The 23,300-nt window shown below is 35.4% G+C and overlaps 2 protein-coding genes across 2 annotated transcripts in view; both read left to right on the forward strand.

Annotated features, from left to right (window-relative positions):
• Window positions 1-22,465, forward strand: part of LPCAT2 (lysophosphatidylcholine acyltransferase 2) — an 81,301-nt gene extending 58,836 nt beyond the window's left edge. The window contains exons 12-14 of the mRNA XM_036752920.1: window positions 10,699-10,797; window positions 15,461-15,602; window positions 20,479-22,465. Of these exons, the coding sequence (XP_036608815.1) occupies window positions 10,699-10,797; window positions 15,461-15,602; window positions 20,479-20,663 (426 nt within the window). The 3' untranslated portion in view covers window positions 20,664-22,465. The remainder of the gene's footprint in view (window positions 1-10,698; window positions 10,798-15,460; window positions 15,603-20,478) is intronic.
• Window positions 5,619-6,390, forward strand: CAPNS2 (calpain small subunit 2). Its single transcript, XM_036752921.1, has one exon. It carries the CDS (start codon window positions 5,619-5,621, stop codon window positions 6,357-6,359), a length of 741 nt encoding a protein of 246 aa, XP_036608816.1. The 3' UTR covers window positions 6,360-6,390.
• Window positions 22,466-23,300: the final 835 nt, after the last annotated feature.

The following is a 23,300-nucleotide window of genomic DNA, read 5'->3' on the forward strand; positions in this document are numbered from 1 at the left end:
AAGTCAGCCAACTTGAAATGGAGAATCAAAAACTTAAGAAAGAAATTAATTCCTTGAAAACTAGAATTGTGCAAAAAAAAGCTAATGATGTTCTAAGACACCAAGAAATAAATAATAAAACAAAATAAAAAAGAATGAAAAAGAGGAGAATGTGAAACGTTTCATCAGAAAAAAAAAACAACTGATCTGGAAAACATTGAGGAGAAATAACATGAGAATAGTTGGGGTACCTGAAAATTATGCAAAAAAAAGAATCTTGATATAACATTATAAGAAATTATCAAGGAAAATTGCCCTGAAGCTCTAAAACAAAAAAAGCAAAACAGAAATAGAAAAAAATCCACCAATCATCACCTAAAAGAGATTCCAGGAGGAAAACTTACAGGAATATAATAGCCAAGTTTCAAAGCTCCCTAGTTAAAGAGAAGTTATTGGAAACAACAAGAAAAAAATAAATATTGTGTAGCTACTAAAGATTACAGAAGACCTAACAGCTACTGCATTGAAGGACCATAGGGCTTGGAATATTAATTTCATAGAGCAAAAGATCTGGGGTTGTGACCAAGGGTAACTTACCCAGCAAAGTTAAGTATAATTCTGAATGAAAAAAAAATGGATATTTAATGACCTGAAAGACTTTCAGGTATTTGTGACAAAAATAGCAGAACTTAAGGGAAAATTTAATGTATAACATCCAGGAGAAGTATAAGGTAAACATTAAGGACCAATTATAAGGGATTCAATAAGGTCAAATTGTTTACTTCTTATATGTGAAAATATTATAATTTTTTTATCTTGTCATTTTTACTAGGGTAGTTTTAAAGAAAGTCTTGGGCTGAGCTGAATATGATGGAGTAATTCTAAAAAAAATTGTAGGGAGAGATAAAAAGGAGCAATTACCTCATACAAATGAGATACTAGCAGGAGAAACTGGTAGAGGGGAGGGCAGGTGGTGCTGAAACTTTACTCTCATTGGGAATGGGTTAGAGAGGGAACAACACATATATCTAGAAGGGCATAAAAGTCTTTGAAATTTAGAAAGAAATAAGAGGGCAAGGGAATAGGATTGGAAGAGAGGATAAGGGAAGGACTCTTGGAGGGGGTGGGTAGGTTAAGGAATAGGAGGACAAGGTAGCAAGTAGAAGCAAAGCAGAAGAGTGGGGAGGGATAGGAATAGGGTGATTAGAATAGTGAGGAAAAATAAGAAGGAGGAAAATAAATAAGTAATTATAGCTTAGAAAGTGAATAGGTCGAGTTTTACCCATAAAATGGAAATTGATAGCAGATTAAAAATTTGAATTCAACAATATTGCTTTCAGAAAATGCTATGAAAATGAGAGATAGATACAAAGATAAAATAAAGGGCAGGAGTAGAATTTATTATGCAGAAAAAAAAACAGTGGAAGTAATCGTGATCTCAAAGTTAAAGCTAAAATGATTTAATTGAAAGAGAAAAATAGAGAAACTACAGTATCTGTCAACAATATTATTCAATATTTTTTTAGACCACTTAAAATAACTAGACAGTATAAAATACCTGAGATTTTACCTGCCAAAACAGACACTGGAACTATATGAGAATAAACATAAAACACTTTTTATACAAATAAAGTCAGATCTCAATAATTGAAGTAATATTTATTGTTTATAGGTAAGTAAAGTCAATATAATTTAAAAATGATAATTTTACATAACTAATCTATTTATGTAATATCATACAAATTAAATTACTAAAAATTATCTTACTAAGTTAGGAAAAAAATAATAAAGTTCCTTTGGAAGAACAAAAGGTCAGGAACTTCAGAGAAACCAGGGGAAAATAAGATATAAAGGAAGCATATTTAGCAGTATCAGACCTTAAACAATATTATAAGGTGATTACATTGTTGAAGTGTAAAATGGATAATTTTGATTATTTTAAATTAAATTTTTCTTGTATAAATAAAACTTATGAAGCCAAGAATAAAAGGAATGTAGAAAATTGGGAAAGAAAACTTTCATAGACAGTCTCTCAGAATATGATTGGATTAGAAAATTGCTGCGGTATAGGAAATGATGAGCTGGTTGATTAAAAAAGACATGGAAAGACTTGGACTCATGAGGGGAGATGCTATCTACCTTCAGAGAGCAAATGACAAGCGGAAATAAGCATAGTGTGGTCTTACATATATATGCATGTATATGTGTATGTCTATATACATCTATAGCTAGCTATCTGTGTACCTATATCTATACACACATATGCCTATACACATGTACATATACACATATACATACATACATACATATCTATGTCTATATATTTGTGCTTGCGTAATTGTATCCTTCTTGGGTGGGGAGAGGGGAAAAAGTAAAAAGTGCGTAGCTGAGAACAAAAGAATATCCATGAGAAAGAAAGGAAAATGGGACAGCTTTGAAAACAATGTATAGTATTTATTATCCAAGTTTTACTGAAATGGAAATTTATTGTTTTATATTGAATCTTCTCATGTTCTGCTGCGTACATGGCAATTTTTTTTTTCTTTTCTTATTTTGTATCTAAGTTTAAAATAAACGTAAAACCATAAAAAAAGTTAATGTGGTTCTGTACTGGAAATTGAAAGGATTATATCCTTTAATAGCCGAAAGAAGAGGTTCCCAAACTTATTTGGGCTGCCTCCCCCTTTTAAAAAACATTACTAACCACCCCCCCAATTTACTTTAACTCTTTCAGTTTTTAAAAAATTTACATCATTTCAGAAAAATATAACTATTTTTGGAAAAAATAACATCTTGAGTTTTAATAGTTTATTATAAATTTGTGGGTTTTTTCTCCCTGCATTGAAATTTAGGTTATGCAATACTGCATCATGTAAACATATAGTATTGTATTACAAACAAGTCATTACACACACATATTCCTGCCCATGCATGCTGGACTTCCTGACAATGGTGACATGCTCACCTGCCAACACTTGCTTGTTAAGATCTGTTGGTGGACTTGACCATTGATTGGTTATAACTCGCATTTTGTTTATTTATTTATTTAAAATAATATAATCACTATGACTATAATTCTGGTATACAACAGATGAAACATGTACAAATGGTTTTTCAAAGTTTTCTTAGCTTTTCTTCTTTCCTTATGCTTCTACTGCCCCCTTATTTTTATTCAATGCCCACCAATTGAACCTGAGGCTACTACTGCCCCCCCATTGTTCCAGTGCCCCCTGGGCCACTTTGGGGACCTATGGCCAGAAGGAATAATTCCTTTGTTTTTGGTATCAGTCAAGCTCCATTTTAGAGAATTATAGCCAGTGTGAGTTTCCATTTTAGGTTCTACGTAGAGAAATTAGCGTAAAAGATACAACCAAAAACTGATGAAGGTGATCATTAGGACCTTAAGAATATATAAATGACATTGGTGTTTATTAGCCTAAAGATCAAAAACCAGAAGAATGATTTAATAACCACCTTCAGATCTCTAAAAGGTTTATAAGAAAATTATGATTATGGAGGCCAGGTGAGGAGAAAGTAACCTAATTTCAGTAAAAAATAGTTTAGATATAGAAAAATATGGAAAGACTTGGATTTATCAATGATGTTATTCACCCTCAGAGAAACAGAGGACAAACAAATACTGTATTCTATAGATGCATATGAGTGTATATGTCTGCATATGAGCATAATTATACATATCTAAGCATATGTATATGTATGTAAGTATATTATATATGTGTATATGTATGCATGCTTGTCTGTCTGTCTCTATATCTATGTCTGTATCTCTCTCTATCTATCTAGGTTCATGCTTAACTGTAGCCTTCTTGGGGAGGGAGAAGGGGAAAAAAAGAACGAAGTAAAAAGTGCACAGCAGAGAACAAAAGAAAACTTACAAGGAAGCAAAGAAAAGATGGACAGCTCTGAACTGTAGTATTTATTATATAGGCTTTCTTGAAGTGGAAATTTATTGCTATATATTTTGAATTCTCTCTTATGGTCTGCTGTCCACATGGCAATGCTTCTTTTTCTTTTCTTATCATGCATTTAAGTTTTAGTATTTAAATTTAAAATAAATTATTAAAAAAGGGGGCGGGCAGCTAGGTGGCACAGTGGATAGAGCACCAAGCCCTGGAGTCAGGAGCACCTGAGTTTAAATCTGGCCTCAGACACTTGATACTTATTAGCTCTGTGACCCTGCAAGTCACTTAACTCCAATTGCATTGCAGAAAGAAAAAAAAAAGAAAAAAGAAAAGAAAAAGAAAAGGAATATTTTAGGTAGATAAAAGGAAGAACATACTAAAATGTGCTGAGAATTGGGCTTAATCAGGAGATCACATGTAATATCCCTTCCTAGGAATATTTTAAAATAGGACTATGAGTTGTGTTAAGTATTATAAATCTGACTGAGGTCTGGATCTTGTGATTCTTTAAAAATGACTGTCATTTTTTTTCTGGTGTCTAAGAAAGACATTTTAGTCTCAATATCCCAAAGTATACCATTGTATAAAAGAGAAATAAAACCAAACATTCAGTGCAACAGTAGCACTGGGTGTGAGGTATATAGATAAGGAATTAACCAGATGCACTAAATCCAGTGGTTGTCTCTAAGACATCATTTTATTCCTTAAATTCATCTTTCACTGACTAGGAAGACCATCTAAAGGTAGGGACAATGTGGAATTAATCTAAAAATGAGACAGTATGGACCAATGATGACTGTATATAATTGTAGGAAACAGAGCTCAGGAGAATTAGATTGCTTTGCATTATAAACTTTTAATTCTTTCATCTTAATCTTGGTATCATCATACTATTGAAGCCTAGAGAAGTCAGCTGGCCCAGCACCAAAATTCCACTTAGGAATGCAGGTATTTGGGGAAGAGGAATGACTTGGATATCTCTCTTTTCAAACAGTTTAATTCTTTTGCTTGGAATGATAGGTCAATTTGAATTCTTCTCAGTGTCAAGAGCCATTCTTAAAGCAGAACAGACATGTTTTCATGATGGCAGACATTGGCAGACATAGGCAGATTGTCTTGCTTCTCAGGTCACTGTTTTCCCCTTTCACTTTGAAAAGTATAAAATGTGTTAGACCCAGGCTTCTGAATAGAAGGTCAACTGACCTTTGTTCAGCCAAGAGAAAAGGAGATAAATTAGGTGATTTTTCTAATTGCTAGGATTTTAGAATTCTATAGTTCAGTAAAATAATTATTTGGAAAAAAAATCCCCTGACTTCTGAGCTAACCTGTTCCCATTGTCTTACATTTCCCCCCAGCAAAAGTATTCAAGTTATCGAGAGGGTGCTATAGGGAGAATTACACAACATATAAAAGTACACTTCTTACTTCGCAGTTGCATATTACTCTTGTTAGTGTAATGAAAAATTGATGTGGTTTTCATGATTTCACTGAAGTGGTAGAAAAGTTTGTTATTAGAACCCTTATAAAGTGGGGGAGGTGCCAGGATCTCATGGAATTCAGGCAGCTTAAGCCCAAGGGCTGGATGAGACATAAATGGGTGTGGTTCAGTCTAAGCAAGTACAGATGAACTAGTTTTTCTACATGTGCTGCTCAAACTCCATTACAGCTTTTGTCTCCTCTCGGAAACTTCTGCGACTTTCTTCTTACTCTGCCGGAATGTTTCTTGCAAAGGCATTTCTGGAAGGGGCAGATAAAGGAGGTCTTGGAGAAGCACTTGGAGGCCTCTTTGGTGGAGGAGGGCAAAGAGGAGGAGGAAATATTGGAGGTATTGTTGGGGGAATTGTAAACTTCATCAGTGAGGCTGCAGCAGCTAAGTATACACCGGAACCACCACCCCCTTACCAGCACTTTGCAAATGTTGAAGCCAGTGAAAGTGATGAAGTTAGACAATTTCGTAAAATCTTTTATCAGCTGGCTGGAGATGACATGGAAGTGAGTGCCACTGACCTAATGAACATTCTCAACAAGATTATTTCCAAGCACAAAGAACTGAATTCAGAAGGCTTTAGCCTTGACACTTGCCGGAGCATTGTAGCTGTCATGGATAGTGATGCGACAGGAAAACTAGGATTTGAGGAATTTAAGTACCTGTGGAACAACATCAAGAAATGGCAATGTGTTTACAAGAAGTATAACACTGACCATGCCCCTTCTCTTGGGAGAATGCAGCTAAAGGAAGCTATTCAGGCAGCAGGCTTCCAGCTAAATGAGCAACTTTACCAAATGATTATCCTTAGATATACTGAAGAAGATGGAAGCATGGATTTTAACAACTTCATTAGCTGCCTGGTACGTCTAGATGCTATGTTTCGTGCCTTCAAGTCACTAGATGGAGATCGAGATGGACTAGTTCAAGTAAATATTCAAGAATGGCTGGAACTGACTATGTATTCCTGAAATAAATGCTGAGAAGACACAGTCCTGCCTTGAGGATAGGACTGCTCTAAGCCTAGGTGTGTCTGTTGGAGATGGGGCATTACAGCTGCTGTTTGTCCACTCTGCAGTTTCTGAAATCTTGTACAGGTCTTTGTTGCTTCATTAAAGCATATTTTGATGCAAAATATATAGAGTAGTTTGTATATTATCTGTATAATAAATGTTTTGCTTATTTGAAATTGTATGTATATGTTTCTCTAGGTGAAAGACCAGGTACAAAAATCTTGAAGGGAATAGACTTTTAAAAATCTGTAATAATTTCCTGTTCTCAGCTTGGATTTGGTAAATGAATTCTTAGCAGTAGAAAATACTTAGTAAAAGTAAAATCAAAAAAATCCTGGAATAAATCAATAAAATAGCCAATTTTCCTCTCCTCTCACCCCTTTCTCCACCTTTAAAAATAAAAATAGAGTTCTATTTTTTCTCCTTGATTTCGTGTCTGGTGGTTCTACTATATTCTAAAATTTCTCTTAAGTAATGAAAACAGTATTCTAGCAAGCCAGTGTTTCAAATTGTACAGCAATTTAAAAGTCTCAGAAATAAAAGGATAAGCCATCATATGTGAAGATGCTATTTCATTTTAGTAGAGGATTTCTTTGTTTGCAGGTCTCATATTCTTTACCTTTAGTCTCAAGCAGAGCAAATGTAAAAAGTTAGATTGTTTTGTTGTTCTGTTTATTTTTAAGGGGTCAGAAAGAACAAGAACTGAAAGGGTGTATCTTTGGTTCAGAATGTTCTTGGCTGCCTTAATGAATCAGAAGAATCCCTCTTACGAGCACTTCATGCAAAATCAGGCTTGCCTAGTTGATGTTAGCCAGCTCCTGTCATGTCTTGCCTTGCCTTGGAGCAAGGAAAATTCTTTTGTTCTTCACAAACTGAAGGCAGAATTATAAGTTGAATGGAATGTAAAGCAGTGTTTGAAATAAATCTAGGGCTTTCGTGTAAAGCTGTCTTGTGATGATGCCCTGTGTATCATAGTTGATACTGAGGCCAAGCTTCTTCATTTTCTAAGAGAAGGGAGGAAGAAATAAAAAGAAATTGACACCATAGGATAATCAGGGGGAAAGTAATAAAGAAAAATCACCACGGATATGCCTTTCTTTCATGAAACAACAACAACATAATAATAGTAATCAACATTTATTTTATATTGCGCTTCCTATGTGCCAGGCACTATGCTAAGCATTTACAATTTTTATTTCATTTGTTCTTTGCCATCATTTTTCAGTTGTGTCTGACTTTTTGGGACCCCATTTGGGGTTTTCTTGGCAAAGATACTACAGTAGGTGGCCATTTCCTTCTCCAGCTCATTTTTACAGATGAGGAAACTGAGGCAAACAGGATTAAGTGACTTGCCCAGGGTCATATGGCTAGGTAAGTGTCCAAGGGTGGATTTCAATCCTGACTCCAAGGCTGTTATTCTATCCACTGTGCCACCTAGCTGCCCAACAACCCTGGGAAACAGGTGCTATTGTTATTCCTACTTTACAGGTGAGGAAACTGAGGCAAACAGGTTAAGTGACTCTTCCAGGGTAACACAGTAGTTAAGTATCTGAGGCCAAATTTGAGGATTTCCTGCCTCCAGCCTTGGTGCTCTCTCCACTGCTCCACCTAGCTGCCCCTTTTAGCTTTGATTTGACCACAAGTTTTGTCTTTAAGACTCCACACTTCTTAGGTTGTAGGTCTAGAGCTAGAAGGAGTCTTAGAGGTCATCAAATCCAAGCTATTAATTTTACAGGTGAGGAAACAGAGGCACAGAGTGGTTAAGTACTTTGCAAACCCAATCCCAGACCACAATAAGTTAGCTATCTTGTAAAATCACATATTAGAATGCTGTTTAAGACCTTTTTGCACATTTGTTGTACATTACTTCATTTGTGGATAGATGGATAGACAGGGTTAGATTGGAATAGTGAGGTAAAAGAGACCCTCTTCATTCTTGGAATCTCAGTCAAAAGAAACAACTGTGTGGTGATAATGTTACTACTAATAATGACATACCTGCTATAGCCTTTAATTGGTTAACAGAAATTACTTTTGAAATCAAGGATGACATTTGACACCTGTACCTACCACTACTACCATTATCAAACGGTGTTAATTATGTACATGCATATAGCTCTGATCTCAGTAACATACAACGTCCCTCAAGAATCTCATAAATCTGATTTAGTGAGTCACCTTTATGAGACATAACTCTAAAGTAATAAAATTGTTTGCACAAACTGCAGGAAAGTGACTCTCATTACTTTACAGTCACATCTTATCCATTAGACCTGAGTAGAATGGCTCCCGCACAACTGGATTTGAAACTTATTTCTGCTCCTTACTGCTTCTTGAGTCTCTAGGCAAGACCGTTTGAGCCTCGGTTTCCTCATTTATGAAGAGAGAAGACCACGTGGTACAGTGGGAAGAACATTGACTCTAAAGTCAGGGGACCTGGCTTCAAACCTCACCTTTAATACTATTTCTATTTAAGCTCTTCTTTACTTTTAATACGTTGAGCATCCAAGATCTTACTGGTCTGCTTTCACTGATAGCTTGACAGACAGCTATACTTAGGGGTCAGAGATCACAGAACCATCAAAAGAGACCAAGAAGGAGTAGTTGGATAGGTAGGGGAACTGAGAAAGGACATTTTTACAGTAGCCACCAAAGTGGAATGGTGTCCAGGAGGGAAGGATTAGTTATCAATGTTGAATGCTACTGAAAAGTCAGGATGGTTCAGTACTGGGAAAAGGCCATCATTGACTGAGCAATTGAGATTTCTTTTGTTGACCTTCAAGATGCCAGTTTCAGTTGACTGGCAGGTTGTCAGCCAGATTGCAAGAGGTAAGGAGTGAGTGGGAGGTAAAGTGGAAGCAGCAAGTATTAACTATGCTTTTTAGAAGTTTAGTATTGAATAGAAAAGGAGAATATACAATGATGCCTTCAGAGAGTGGCAAGGTCAAGAGAAAGTATTAGGAATGGGAAGAACTAGCATTTGTGGGTGATGGTAAGGTGTTAATTGTCCTTTCTTTAGGCTCTTTGGAATAATAATGCATGAAACAATCCATATCTATGCTCACAAATCTCATAGGATGAAGTCTGGGCTATGCCTTGTTATGTGACTATGTGTGAGTTACTTTTCTGAGCTTCAGTTTTTTCTCTGTTTAAATGAGGGAGTTGAATTAAAGATATATCCATATGCTTAGATGCTTAGGTATATATCTATACCTCTCTCTTCTTTAATTTTTGTAGTGGAAATGAAAGATTAAAAAGTACTTCCATTTTCTCCTTAGGTATGGCTGTTTAAAGGGAAGGCTCTGTGCAGGGTTGGGGAACCTGTGGCCTGAAGGCCAGATATGGCCTTCTAGGTCCTTGGGCATGGCTTTTTGACTGAATCCAAGTTTTACACAACACATCCTTTTATTAAGGGGATTTGTTTGTGAAGGTTGGCCACAGATTCCTCACCCATGGTTCTGTGTTAGGCTGATTTGAGAGAGTAGAAGTATCATTTATGATAGAATTAAAATTTTAGTCAGAACTGAAGACCTGCATTTCACTGATGACAAGTCTTATGTGATAATTTGTCAAACGTCTTACTAGCTTTGCTGGTACTAGTTGATGGTTTATCTAGGAATTCATCTCAGAGTTTGTTGCCATGAGGATTCTCACAGAACTTTGAATTTATAACTCATAGTATTTGTCTCAATGGTATTCAGTTGCTTTATTGTGATCTTTTTTTTTTCTTTTCATTCTTTCTCATCATCATCTTTATTCCTGCCTTAACTCCTACAACCCCAGTGAAAGCTGAATGCTCATGGTATCTGTGGCAAGGTAATTAGCAAATATAACTGGGTCTCCTGGCCTTTCAGAGAATTTGAGTACTTCAGAGTTGAAAGGGACCTCAGATGCCATCTAACCAAACCCATACATGTCTAAGAATCCGCCCTCTATCCCAGCTCCAAGAAGCAGTCATTTAATCTTAGCTTAAAAGACTTCAATGGAGAAAGAATGCACTATCTCTTAAGGCAGTGGGTTCCATTTTTTGGTTAGTTTTAATTGTTAGAAGTTTCTTCTTATATAGAGTCAAAATCTGCTTCCCTTCAACTTCTGTCCGTTGCTTCCACTTCTACAGATCGATGGGTTATTAGCCTGTAGTTGCACCACAATGTAAACTTTTCTTCCACACAACCACAGTGCATGAAGTTGTTGCTGAGCTGCGGCGTAACTGAATCATAATGTCACCCAACATTTTCTTGTTAACAGCAATTTGACTGTTGGGCCTCATAATTGAATTCTCCCCATCCCTTCACAGAATCATGATGGCAGCATAGACTTCAGGGAATATGTGATTGGTCTGGCTGTCCTGTGTAATCCTGCCAATACAGAAGAACTCATCCAGGTGGCATTTAAGGTACTGTCAGCCCCATTGAGAGAATCTTGTTGAGCCTCAAAAATGAATGTTGACTCTAAATGTATTACTTGAAAATCCGTGAATCTCTTAGAGGAATTTATAGATCCACTCTGACATGTACGCGGAAATAATATGGTTAAAGCGATTGGCACTGACAGTGAAGAAAATGCAGGTATCAGTTTTGTCATAAAGACCTTTGAAAGCAGATTTGTACAATATCACAGTTAAGGAGCGAGTGATTTAACAAATTAAGTTAGAAAATCATTTCCCTTTTTAGCTTTCTCATTTTGAAGCCCTTAAATGTAATTTACAAATAAGCAATATCTACCATTAACGTGTTCAGTGCCAGAATTTCCCTGATTTGTTGATTCTACTTCGTTGTGATTGTATTTGTATAAGCTGCTGGCCCATGGTCAATAGAGGCTGTACTTTCAAGGTTTTTTTTCTCTACTAGTATGAATGGATTTACCCTAAGCCATCTTCTCTGGTTCTGTATGAAGAATATTTGTGTTTTTTGTTGTGTTAGTATCCTCAATTAGTAACACTATAAATTCATCTTACATCTTGCTTATTTTCCAAGAATTCAGTGGGGAATAGATAGTAAAGTAGTTGTAATATAAATAAGTACAATAGCTAAGTAGTTATGGCTAAGTGGTTTCCACTCCAGTAGAATTGGATATGGAAGCCTTGGTCCTATGAAACCTGTAGTGTATCTCCTACGAAAATATAGGCATTAACAATAGGAAGAAGAGTGCAAGCTCAAAGTTTATTTGCTGGTTCTTTGCAAAAGATGGCTCTGGTGAATCAGCTTTTGAGTGGGCTGCCCCTTTTGAGTTTCAGACTTACGTGGTTGAATGTCAGTAATCACAAAAATTTCATCCCCCATTCTCTACCATGTCTCTTTATAACAGCAACAGCCACAGTAGCTAGCATTTACGTAGCACGTTAAAGTCTACAATGAGCCTGTGATGTAGGTGTCATAATTATCCTCATTTTACATGTGAGAATTCTTAATAGTTACATACATAACATTGTCTTCCACTAATAACATGTGATTTTTATGCTACCAGGGGATTTCAAATCAGAGGATCTGCATTTAAATAGTATCTGTATGACACTGGACAAATCCCTTTTCCTGCCTTTATGAAAGGGTGTTGACCTAGATGGTTTCTGAGTTTCCTTCCAACTCTAAATTCTATAACCTATTATTTCAAGGTTAGTTAATTGAATAAAAGTTTAGCACTTACTAATAAAAGGTCTTACACAAAATGTGATCTTTTATCATAATAATTATTGTTTACTAGAACTTGTTAGATTTTTATCTATTCTATACCATTCTGAAAAATGAAAACAAAAAGAAAATAAAACCTTAAGGCTATAATTAATTCTCCCATTTCATTAGGGACATAATATTAATTGGATTATTATTATTAATAACATCAATAATAAATCCTGCATTTGTATAATGCTCAACATTTTTTATTCTGCTTTCACATACATTTTATCATTTAATGTTAACTTTTGCCACATAGAGGGACATGTCCTAATCTCATGTTCTAGAGTATGGCCATTTGTCTTAGTCTGTGTTAAAAGTGTAATACTATGTTCGTATAATATCCTTGAAGCTCCATGAAATATGTTTGGGACAAACTCGACTCCCTTCTTAGCCTCTCACATGCTGAATAGTGTTTTTCTAGCCAGTTGCCATCTCTGCCACCAGAACCAGGTGACCAATTTTTTTGTTCCCTCTTAGAATTGTTCATTGCACCTTCTATATCAGGGCCTTTCCCTTACTACAGAGATCAGGATAGGAATTAGACATGTTCTTTTGGTCTACTACATTGAGGAAACTCCCTCTACAGGGAAACAATAGTACCTTATCTGCAACTTATAATGTTAGAAAGTTGCTTAGAGTACTTTGAGTTTAAGTGACCTTGCCTAGGGTCATACAGCCAGTAAGTGTCATAGGTGGCACTGGAACTCAGGCTTCCTGGCTTTGATGCCAGCTGTCTATCTCCTATGCCATGATGCCTGACCCTTACTATACCCACAGTAATTAAATCCATGTTAGTCATAGCCAATAAGGTTCAAAATGCTTCTATTTTGCTTTGTGAGGTGCAGATCATCAACAAATAAGCACCTACTGTTGCCAGGAACTGAGCTATACACTAGAGATACCAAGAAAGGCAAAAATATTCTCAGTTCTCAGGGAGCTCATAGCATAATTTTTTTTTGGGGGGGGAAGGGGCAAACATGTAAAACATGTACTAGATAGATAGATAGATAGATATAGAACAAAGTGGACATAATCTCAGTGAGAAGGCAAAAGCATTAAGAGGGCCTAAGAAAGCCTTTTTAAAGGGGAACACAAAGTGGTGCTTTATAAAGAGCACTGCTAGTGGGATCAGAGGACCAGAGTTCAAGTATGAACTTTGCCACTTGTTGACTATGCATACCCTAGTTGGGAAAGTCACTTAATCTCACAAAATCTGTTTTCCTCCTCACTAAAATAAGAGAGTGGTACTCCATGACTTTTGAAGTCCCTTCCAGCTCAAAATATATGATCCTATGAGTCTTTAACAAATGGTTTCAGTAATTGATCTGATGTGAATACTGGTCCCCTAGAAGTCAGTGTTAAAGCTTTGCCATCATTAGCCTTTCTCCTAGTAGAAATTGGGTGTTGTATTTTTTTTAAATGAATGACAGCTCTAAAGTTCCTTCATTCCTTCCCCTCCCTCTCTTATTTTCTCTGAAGTCAAAAGTACAGAAAGGATTTTAGAAGACCCAGAAACAATAGGGGATATATCCCTTTGGTAGAAATGAGACCAGCTCAAAGGCTGGTAATTTTTATTAAAAATACTCTTAGTATCATTCTAGGAAAACCTTTCAACAGGTATGTTACCTCTCACCTACCCTTCTTTCTTTCCAGAGCCTAACCTAATTGCTTTTTTTTCCTGTGCCAAACACTTAAAGAAATAAAGAAATGGTCCCATTTGGAAGCCACTATTTGCTGTATTGTCTTGAGCAGGTTCCTTCATTTCTCCAGGATTCTATTCCTTGCTCTTACACAATGAGTTAAACCAGATGATCTTTGAAGGCCCTTCTCACTCTAAATTTCTATGTTCTAAGGGCTTTTCCAACTTTGACATTGTTATGATTTCTGACTTGCTCTTTTTTTTGCTGTAAACCTCTGCTTGCAAAAACAAATTACCTTCTTCACCACCCCCACTAAAAAATACAAGTATTTCAGAGCACCAGCAGAACTAGCTTTTATTTTTAACCAATTGACCAATTTTCTATATGCATTCTTCAACGATTTGTTGAGCAGAAGCAACACAGAATAAGGCAGGGGCAAAAGACTGAGTTAGAACAACCAAGTTTGAAGCCTGATTCTGTTATTGATTCCCTCTGTGACCTTGGATAAGCTAGTTAACCTCTCTCAACCCAAATTTATCTTGGGTAAAATAAGGTAGTTAGACAAGCCCATCTCTAAAGGCCTTCTGCTATTCTATCATTCTTTGTCCTATGATTCTGTCATTCTAAGTTCAATGGACTGAGTTCAGGACTAAGAGACCTTAAGAGATGAATTAAGATCTGGACCTTACATCCATTGAACTTAAAGTTGGTTACTATAGTCCTTCCCCAGTGTGTCCCTACTGTAGACGTTTGAAAGGTGCTTGAGAAACTAGAGAATACAGATTTGAGGGTACCCAGAGGGCAAAATATGCCTGAAATTTGGAGGTGGCAGGGAAGTGAGAGGCCATGAAGCTGAGGTGTCACATTCAGAAATTTTGATGTCACATGCCAGGGGCATGGTATATGAGTATTATTAAGGTAGCAGTAAGTATAGCAATGATCCCAGACAAGTCACCAACCTTCTCTCTATTTGTTACCTCACAAGAGAGTTAGGCTAAATGGCCTCTAATGTCCCTGCTAGTGATCTAATCAATCAATGTACAGTTATTTTGTGTCAGGCATAATGAAGAAGGAAAAGCCAAAGACCATGTACTATGTATGGGCTGTGGGTTCCACTTAATCAGGCAGAGAAGTTAAACTACCACATCTTAGGACCAGTGAAATGATTAAGAGTAGGAACTGTCTTTTGCCTTTCTTTATGTCTTCAGGGCTTAGAACAGTGCCTGGCACATAGTAGGGGCTTAATAAATACTTACTGACTGATTGACTGATTATGGTGTGGGAAAGAATGGCTGATGACAAAAGCATGCACTTCATGGAAAATGATACTTTTAAGGAAAAAGAAATAATATTATTGCTCTGTAGCTTTGTCCACACTGAGTGACTGTCAGTCACTTAACAAATAGCACAGAATCTGATGACTTTATGAAACTAAGCATTTTATCCAAAGTTACATGCTCTTAGTTACATTTTCTAATCATTTTTCCACACAAACTACTTCACAAGGCAAATATGATTGTAATTAGAGATTCTGCCAAAAGAGCTTTCCGTCAGTTTAATTTATTTAATGTCAGTTGACTCCATTTTTTAAAAATAAATTTCTGAAAATTTATTTGGAAGTGTACCAAATCTAAATGACAACTGTAGAAGGATTTTGAATACCAGGGAACATCATTATATATTTTGAAAGATTACTCTGCACTAGTATCAAAATCAGGGAGATAATCCTTTAATCTTTATCTTTCAGCTCTTTGATGTTGATGAGGATGGCTACATAACAGAGGGAGAATTTGCCACCATTTTGCAGGCTTCTCTTGGAGTACCAGACCTTAATGTTTCTGGCCTCTTCCGGGAAATAGCGAAAGGGGATTCAACACATGTTTCCTACAGTGAGTATGCTCCATACCCCAACATTACAAATTTGATTCCCTAGTAGTAATTCTAGGTAAGAGATTGTCCCTTAAAATATTCTATATTGTCCCTCCATACATGCTACCTTTGGGGACTTTATCAGATCCTCTTCCCCCATGATGGATCATCTCAGTCATGAACTGGAAATAGGGATTGTGATTTCATCTGCTATGGTTGTAGCTAAGGCTTAACATGCATGCTGTCAGGCTGTGCTGTAACCCAAATAGAGCAGCCTGAGGGATTTATGGAACAGCTTCAACACTTTGCTTGATAGATTGTGACCCCACATCTATGAAGGGAAAGAGGTAGCTCAACCATCACTGTTTCACTCCACTCCTTGTAGCCAGACACAGGCTTACAATAACCTAGAAATAGATATTGATATAGATGTATGAGAGAGATATAGACATCTCTCTACACACAGATACATATTCTATCTCTCTCTATTGATATATGTATAGACATATCTCTCTCTATTGATATACCTATATCTAGAGTCTATCTTTATCTATGTTTATTAATGTATCTATATCTACATATCTGCATCTATTTGACTAACTAACATCTATCTCTAGGTATTTGATTAGCATCTAACTATATCTCTGTAGGCAATCATGAATCCCAGTGGATTAGTTCAATCTAATTAAACAGGCATTTAGTAGTTATCTGATATGTGTCAATCACCATGCTAGTCACTGGAGATACAAAGACAAAGCAACCCCTGTCCTCAAGTAGTTCATATTCTACTGGAAAGAAACAGCATATGCACAGAATTAACTGCAAAATCATTATGTAGTAAATTGGTCCATGGTACTTGAGATAAGCCTTGAAGAGAGCTAGATGTTTGTTCCAAGTGGCAGACATGGAGATGGAGAACATTCCATATGTGGAGGCACAGCCTGTACAAAGGCATGGAAGTAGTACAAATCTATGAAAAGGAAACAGCCAAGTAGCCCAGTTTGGCTGGAGCTAAACTGCTTGAGGGGAAGTAATAAATTATCAGCCTGTAAAGCTAGATTAGAGTCAGATAGGGAAGAGTTTTATTTATTTATTTATTTGGAGGGGGGAAAGGCAGGGCAGTTGGGGTTAAGTGACTTGCCCCAGGTCTCACAGCTAGTAAGTGTGTCAAGTGTCTGAGGCCGGATTTGAACTCAGGTCCTCTTGACTCCAGAGCTGGTGCTGTACTCACTGTGCCACCTAGCTGCCCTCTGAAGAGCTTTAAAGGCCAATCAGAGGAATTGAAATTTTAGTATAGTAATGAACTTATTCTTGTTGAATTATTAGTCTCTTTAGTCCCATTTTATAATACACTTTACAGTTCTCTGCTCATAGTAGGCACTTTAAAATTCTAAAACTTCAATTTTTTATATTTGTTGAGTTCTGGAGGTAGAGAGCAAATAGGTGGTCTGAAAATTCACTTTCTCCTTTGATCTTCCACCATTAGTTTTTGTTTGCTGACTTTAAGGTTAAAGGAAGATTTGATCTTATGATTTCATTACTGCATAATTTAACTACTGCTTGTTCAATTGTTCACCATTCCATATTGAGCAGTTAGCTGTTTAGAGCTCTTTCTTTACTAATTGTTGTTGATTCTTTCTTTCAGTAATGTCCAACTTTTCATGATCCCATTTGAGATTTTCTTGGCAATGATACTGGAGTGGTTTGCCATTTCCTTCTCCAGCTCATTTTACAAATGAGAAAACTGAGGCAAACTGGGTTAAGTGACTTTCCCAGGGTCACACAGCTAGTAAATGTCTGAAGCCAGATTTGAACCCAGGAAGATAAGTTTTCCTGACTCCAGGCCAGGTGCTCTATCATTGGTGCCACCTAGCTGCCAAACTTTATTTAGAAAACTCATTTTAAAAAGTAATAAAGAAATGATAAAATGAGCACATGTGTACTGAGGGAAAGATTATGAGTACTAATGCTACTCTGACCATTTTTTCTTCCTTGGGTAGAACAATCTATTTCCCTGAATTTTCTGTCTTCAAAATAGGAATTAGAACAATTTTTCTGAAGAAGCAGAGATATCAACTCCTTTTTGGTCTGATGTTAGCAAATGATTTAAAAATGTTGTAGGTGAAAAGCTATGATTTTCTCAGTCAACTAAAATAAATACTTTTTTTAAAAAAGTGAAAACAATTATTGAGCAAAAGGAACTCTCCTTTTTCTCTCTGTTCTCCCCACCCTCCACCTCACCCCTACATACCACCCAGTGATTGATAAGGGATGATTTTTTTGCTTCAGTCTTATTCAAGTACAAATTTGGGGTGGGGGAGATATTTAAGAAAACTTTTTGAAAATGCTTTTGGTGTTAGAATGTGGATAAGGCCTGGAACTGTGATTCCAGTGGTATAATTAGTGCTTTTGGTAAGAAACTCCTCTGCCAGTGCAGGTTGGCACTTTCTAGGCAGAAAACATCTTAGAAATGTATAGTCCTAAAAGAGTTGCCTAGAATAGTGAGAGCTTAAATGATTTGCCACCATCACATTTAAGTTTTGCTTTAATGCTTTTTACAAATCGATTTAAAGCATAATTTGATTTAATTTCATGAACAATTTCTCCCAGAAATGGGTAACACCTTGATTTCACCATGCCAGAGGCTGAGATGTTGGTCATTTCAACAGAACACAGGCCTCAGAGTTAAGACCCCTGAATTCAACCATGTCAGCTTTCCCATTGACTTACTTTCTGATCTTTGGAAAGCTGGTGTTCCTCTTTGGATTTTGGCTCCCCTACTATCCTTGAAGTAAACTAACAAGTTTGTCATATTAAGAAGGGATTTAGAAGAGATATTTGATAGTTTTGCAACATTTGGAAGTATAAAATGATTACTGAATATTAACTTGTAAGTTTAACCTTGCTCAGTGGTCTACTAATCTATTGTAAGGAACCGTCAATATAACTTTAACTTTCGGAAACTGATTGATGATTCAGAGTACTGAATGGAGGATATTGGTGGTTACAGATCTCAGTGAGGACATAACAGCCAAAGACTCCTACCTTTGAAAGGCATTAATAGCATAATGATTAAAATACAAGCTTCCCTTTGCTCTATAGTTATTAAAGTCTTTGACCATACTAAAAAGCGTGGAGACACTAAACGATATAGGGCAGATACAGGGATTAGGCCCTCTCTTTTGGTATGAAGTGTTGAGGTTCAAATTTTGATACTAAACCTAGTCCTTTCACCCTAATTCTTCAAGCCTGAACTACTTGAGGTAAAATATCACTTATTTCTTGTCAAAAGGTCTTGTGATATCACCATCATGTATTCTGAGACTGTTAGGTGTTATTTATCAGACTGCATTTACCACCTTATTGAGCTTTTCTTTTTTCTTTTTTATTGCTGAAACTTAAATATACAATAAGAAAAGGAAAAAAACATGTTATGTGCATAGCAGAACGTAAGAGAGAATTCAAAATATATAGCAATAAATTTCTATTTCAAGAAAGCCTTTATAATAAATCCTATGTTTTGTGTTGAAAGTTGTCCATCTTTGCTTCCTTGTAGGTTTTCTTTTGTTCTCTGCTGTAAGCTTTATTGTTCTCTTTTCCCCCTTCTTCCTTCTCCCCTCTTCGACAATTAAGCATGGATACATTTATATATAGTATTGATATATACATATACCTATACATATATACATATACACATACATTCATATATAAACATACACTTTCCCTAAGAGATTCTACTACTAATCTTTGTTTTTATGTTTGTGTATATATCTGTTTCCTATCCCCCCTGACTCCTTTACCTTCTACCTTGCCCTCCTATTACTTAACCTACCTCCTTCCAAGGATCCCTTCCTTAACCTCCCATTCCCATAAATCTAAACAACCTTTTATACCTCCATTTAACCTACTTCCTCACCCTCTCCTCCAAAGACACCTCCATTATCTTTTTTCCCTCCCTATCCCCTTAATGTTTTATTTCTTTCTAAGTTTAGAAGACTTTTATAATCTTCTAGATGTACGTGTATTGTTCTCTCTTGAATCCATAGGTTTCCAGAACTAACAGCCCTCCTCCCATTTCTAATTTCTCTGTTTAGGTTCTTCCTCTTGTACCTCATTTGTATAAGATAATTACTCTTTTTAGCTGTTCCTGAATGGTTTTACTTTTTCAAGTCATATCATACTGAGATCTACCCCAATCTTTCTTATAAATTACCCAATTACTAATATCAATCTGAGACATACAGTTTACATTTTACATACATAAAAGGTAAACATTCTGTCCTTATTGAGTGCCTTGTAATTGGTTTTTGGTATGTACTTTATGTTTCTCTTGGCTCTTGTATGTCAAATCATCTATTAAGTTCAATTTTTTTAACAAAGTCCTGAAAGTCTGACAATTCATTAAATATCCATTTTTATTTTTTTATTCAGGATTGTGCTTAGCTTTGCTGGGTATGATATTTTTGGCCAGAAGCCCAGTTCTTTTGTTCTTCAATATGTAGTATTTCAATACCTCCATCCTTTTGGTGTTGCCATTGCTTGGTCTTGTGTGATTCCAATCATGGCACTGCCATACGTAAATTGTTTTTTCTTGTTATTTGTAATGTTTTATCCTTGAGCTAGCGGTTTCAGAATTTGACCATAATATTCTTGTGGGTTTTTCTTATAGTTATTGAGCTTTTCAAGGCTGCATAAGACATTTATAATTAACTGGAATAATTTGTTGCTTATTGTTGAAATTTCAGAACATTTTCAGTAACTAATTCACCAGCATAAGATAGGGAAAAAGAAATTTGCTATAGTCTATTATTTTCATATCAGGCAGAATAGGACCTACTCATCAGACTGTCAATATAATTTAGATATATTTGCTTTTTTTACTTTCTCCTCTTTCAGTGGAATTTAGGAGTTTTGCCCTGAAACATCCAGAATATGCCAAGATTTTTACTACATACCTAGACCTCCAGACGTGCCATGTATTTTCATTGCCCAAAGAAGTTGACATCGCTCCATCAGTTGTCCATAACAAAGTCTGTCCAGAACCTAATGAAGATGGTACCTCAGACAAAAAAGATGACTGAACCAAAAATGGAAATTGGTAGTTTTCATTTTATATTATAAAAGCATTTATTAATGGTAATTTAGATGTGTCTGCTGAATAGAGATTACAGGTAATATTTTCCTTCTCTAAAGTTGTTTTAATGGCTTTTGTTAAAAAAGTTTTCTAAATATCTAAATTATCTATCTCTTACCATTTTCTTATGACATGCTTTATACCATTCAATAATATGGTTGGTTGATTGGAAATAAAATTCTCAGATTTAAAGATTTTGCTTTTCAAATCAAGATGGCTCTGCTAAGTAAACATAGTAGTCTGTGCATTCTGAGTGATAAACTGAAACATTCTGTATTATGTGTGTTTTTCTAGATCTCCTAAAAAAGTTAATACTCTATGTTCCCAAATTGATTTTTCTCTTGGAAAGATACTCCTCCAAAGCATGGATTGAGTGTAAGATGTGAAGCAGGTTTCTGAAGCTATTTCTGTTAATTCATTGTTTTGTTAAATTCTTCATATGTTTTTTTCCTGGAACAAAAATAATTCTTGGATAATAAGGTGTATAATTAGAATAAATAATTCCATTTATTAGATTAGACATTTTAAGAAACTCATATTCTTCTTAGTGTGCCTCTGACTTATAGGTCTTCATAATTATCTGTCAAAATCTATATTCCAATGCAAATTTAGAGTATGTTGGTATTACAGCAGTCTCTTTGGCCAATAACCAAGTATGAATGCCTTATTAAGGTAATATAGATTGCTTAATGAAAACAATTAACTGTGTTACAGTTGAATTTTATTCCACAGAGTGTATTATTTGCCCAACAGACAAATGATATTTTTACTCTGTATGTATACATATATTAACAGTCTTTTAGAAATGTCTCTGTTTAATCCTCAAAATGGAGCTTTCCATTGTAAATTTTCTATTTTCTAATGGAGAAATAGACAAGTTGAAGTTTGTTAGGAAAGCCTACTTGGAAAATACACAATTCTTCAAAACATAACCAAAATCATGTGGCTTTCAAAACCTGTTCAATACTAAGACACAGTAGTTCAGTAGTTAGTAATTTCATTTAGTCTCATAGTGTGCGCTGTTCAAATTTTGATATTAAAAAAATATTTCTGCTCTATATAGTTTGAGACAAAGAACAAAAGAATAGATAGAATACAGAAACAAGTTGCTTCTGGCTTTTTTTTAAATTGAATATCTGAAATGAACTACACAGTCTGTCTGGTTCTTTAATTGTCTTTTTAAAGTAAAGTCCCCCTTCAGAGAAAACAGAAATATTCACAGTAGATGTCAGAATTTATTTTTAGTAAGTAATCATGATTTTAAACTAATTGTACACATTGATCAATAAATGTCCTCATTTCCCAGATAATTAAATGTGCATTTGGATAATTAAATATCAACTCTCATCCTTAAGAATACACAGTTGTTTGATTTTTACCCCTCAAAGCTATTTAGACATTAAGCAATAAGTGAACTGAAGTAATCGTTTGAATAATTGGAATAGCACATCGCTGTTATATACTGTCTGCCACAAGTAGGTGAAAAATACCAGATACTCAAATCCAGCAATTGTTTGTTGTTTATCACAGAAAAGCTAGATATTAGTCTTATCAATCATGGAAGACCAAAGATCCCTAATAAATAACATCGCAAATTAAAGGCTTTCTTTGGGGCTAATGCAATTGATAACATTGCTGTCTGTTTTAAGATAATATTTATGCTATTTAATTGTACTAATAATTTGTCTGTGTAATTTTCCAGTGTTTCCTATTTTATTATGTTACTGAGTAAACAAGTGTGCTGCATAACATTTCATTCTGTTTTCCTCATTTTTTTCTCAAAATTTGCTCCACCTTTGCAGTATTGTGAGCTGAATAAAAGTTACATATGTGTGGCTATGTTTAATCATTTTTGTTTGCATTTCAGGCTTATGAAATGTCAGAAATCATTTTATTTTAATGAAAGACTCAGATTTCAATCAAGTTTACAATAGATATTAGTCCTAAAGAACTTGACTTTTGAATAGCATTACTGTGAATAACAACCATAAATCATGATGAGTATTTCTATTATACAAAGGTTTGGTGTTATGCACTTGCAACAGAGATTTCCTTGAAAGTTTTCTCCTGTGTTAAGATTCAAAGTAAGGAATTGAATTTCATTAAAATCAGTCAAATGTCCTACAATTTTGAATAAAGAGCTGGAGCTGAAATAATATTCACTTGGAAATTTAAAATACTGAAATCCTAAGACATATAACACATAAAAATATAGCCTTGATTATTATAAGCTCACCACCACACTCAATGCTAATATATAAAATAAGGTTACTATATTATGTATATGAAATGGAAAATTGCTGTTAAAGGCATTTGAGACAGTATTTGAACAGTTGCTAATAAAAGTATTTATTGTTGAAAGAATGCTGGGGAAATTAAGCCTGAAAAGTGTCCTAGTCTGATTTTTATTGTGGAATATTGATGATTCTGAGTTCTTTAAATGCTATCAACCAATCAATAAACATTTATTCAACATATACTATGAGCCAGGTATGGTACTGGGCGCTGGGAGTACAAAGGCAAATATGAAAAAAAGCCTTTGCCCTCAAGGAGCTTACATTCAGTTGGAGCAAACAACATTTAC

Source organism: Trichosurus vulpecula, chromosome 3 (genome assembly GCF_011100635.1).
Source record: "Trichosurus vulpecula isolate mTriVul1 chromosome 3, mTriVul1.pri, whole genome shotgun sequence".
In the NCBI taxonomy this organism is placed as follows: domain Eukaryota; kingdom Metazoa; phylum Chordata; class Mammalia; order Diprotodontia; family Phalangeridae; genus Trichosurus; species Trichosurus vulpecula.

What these genes read in the sequence shown, in the direction of transcription:
- CAPNS2 (XM_036752921.1), top strand. Translation starts at nt 5,619, where the DNA reads ATGTTTCTTGCAAAGGCATTTCTGGAAGGGGCAGATAAAGGAGGTCTT.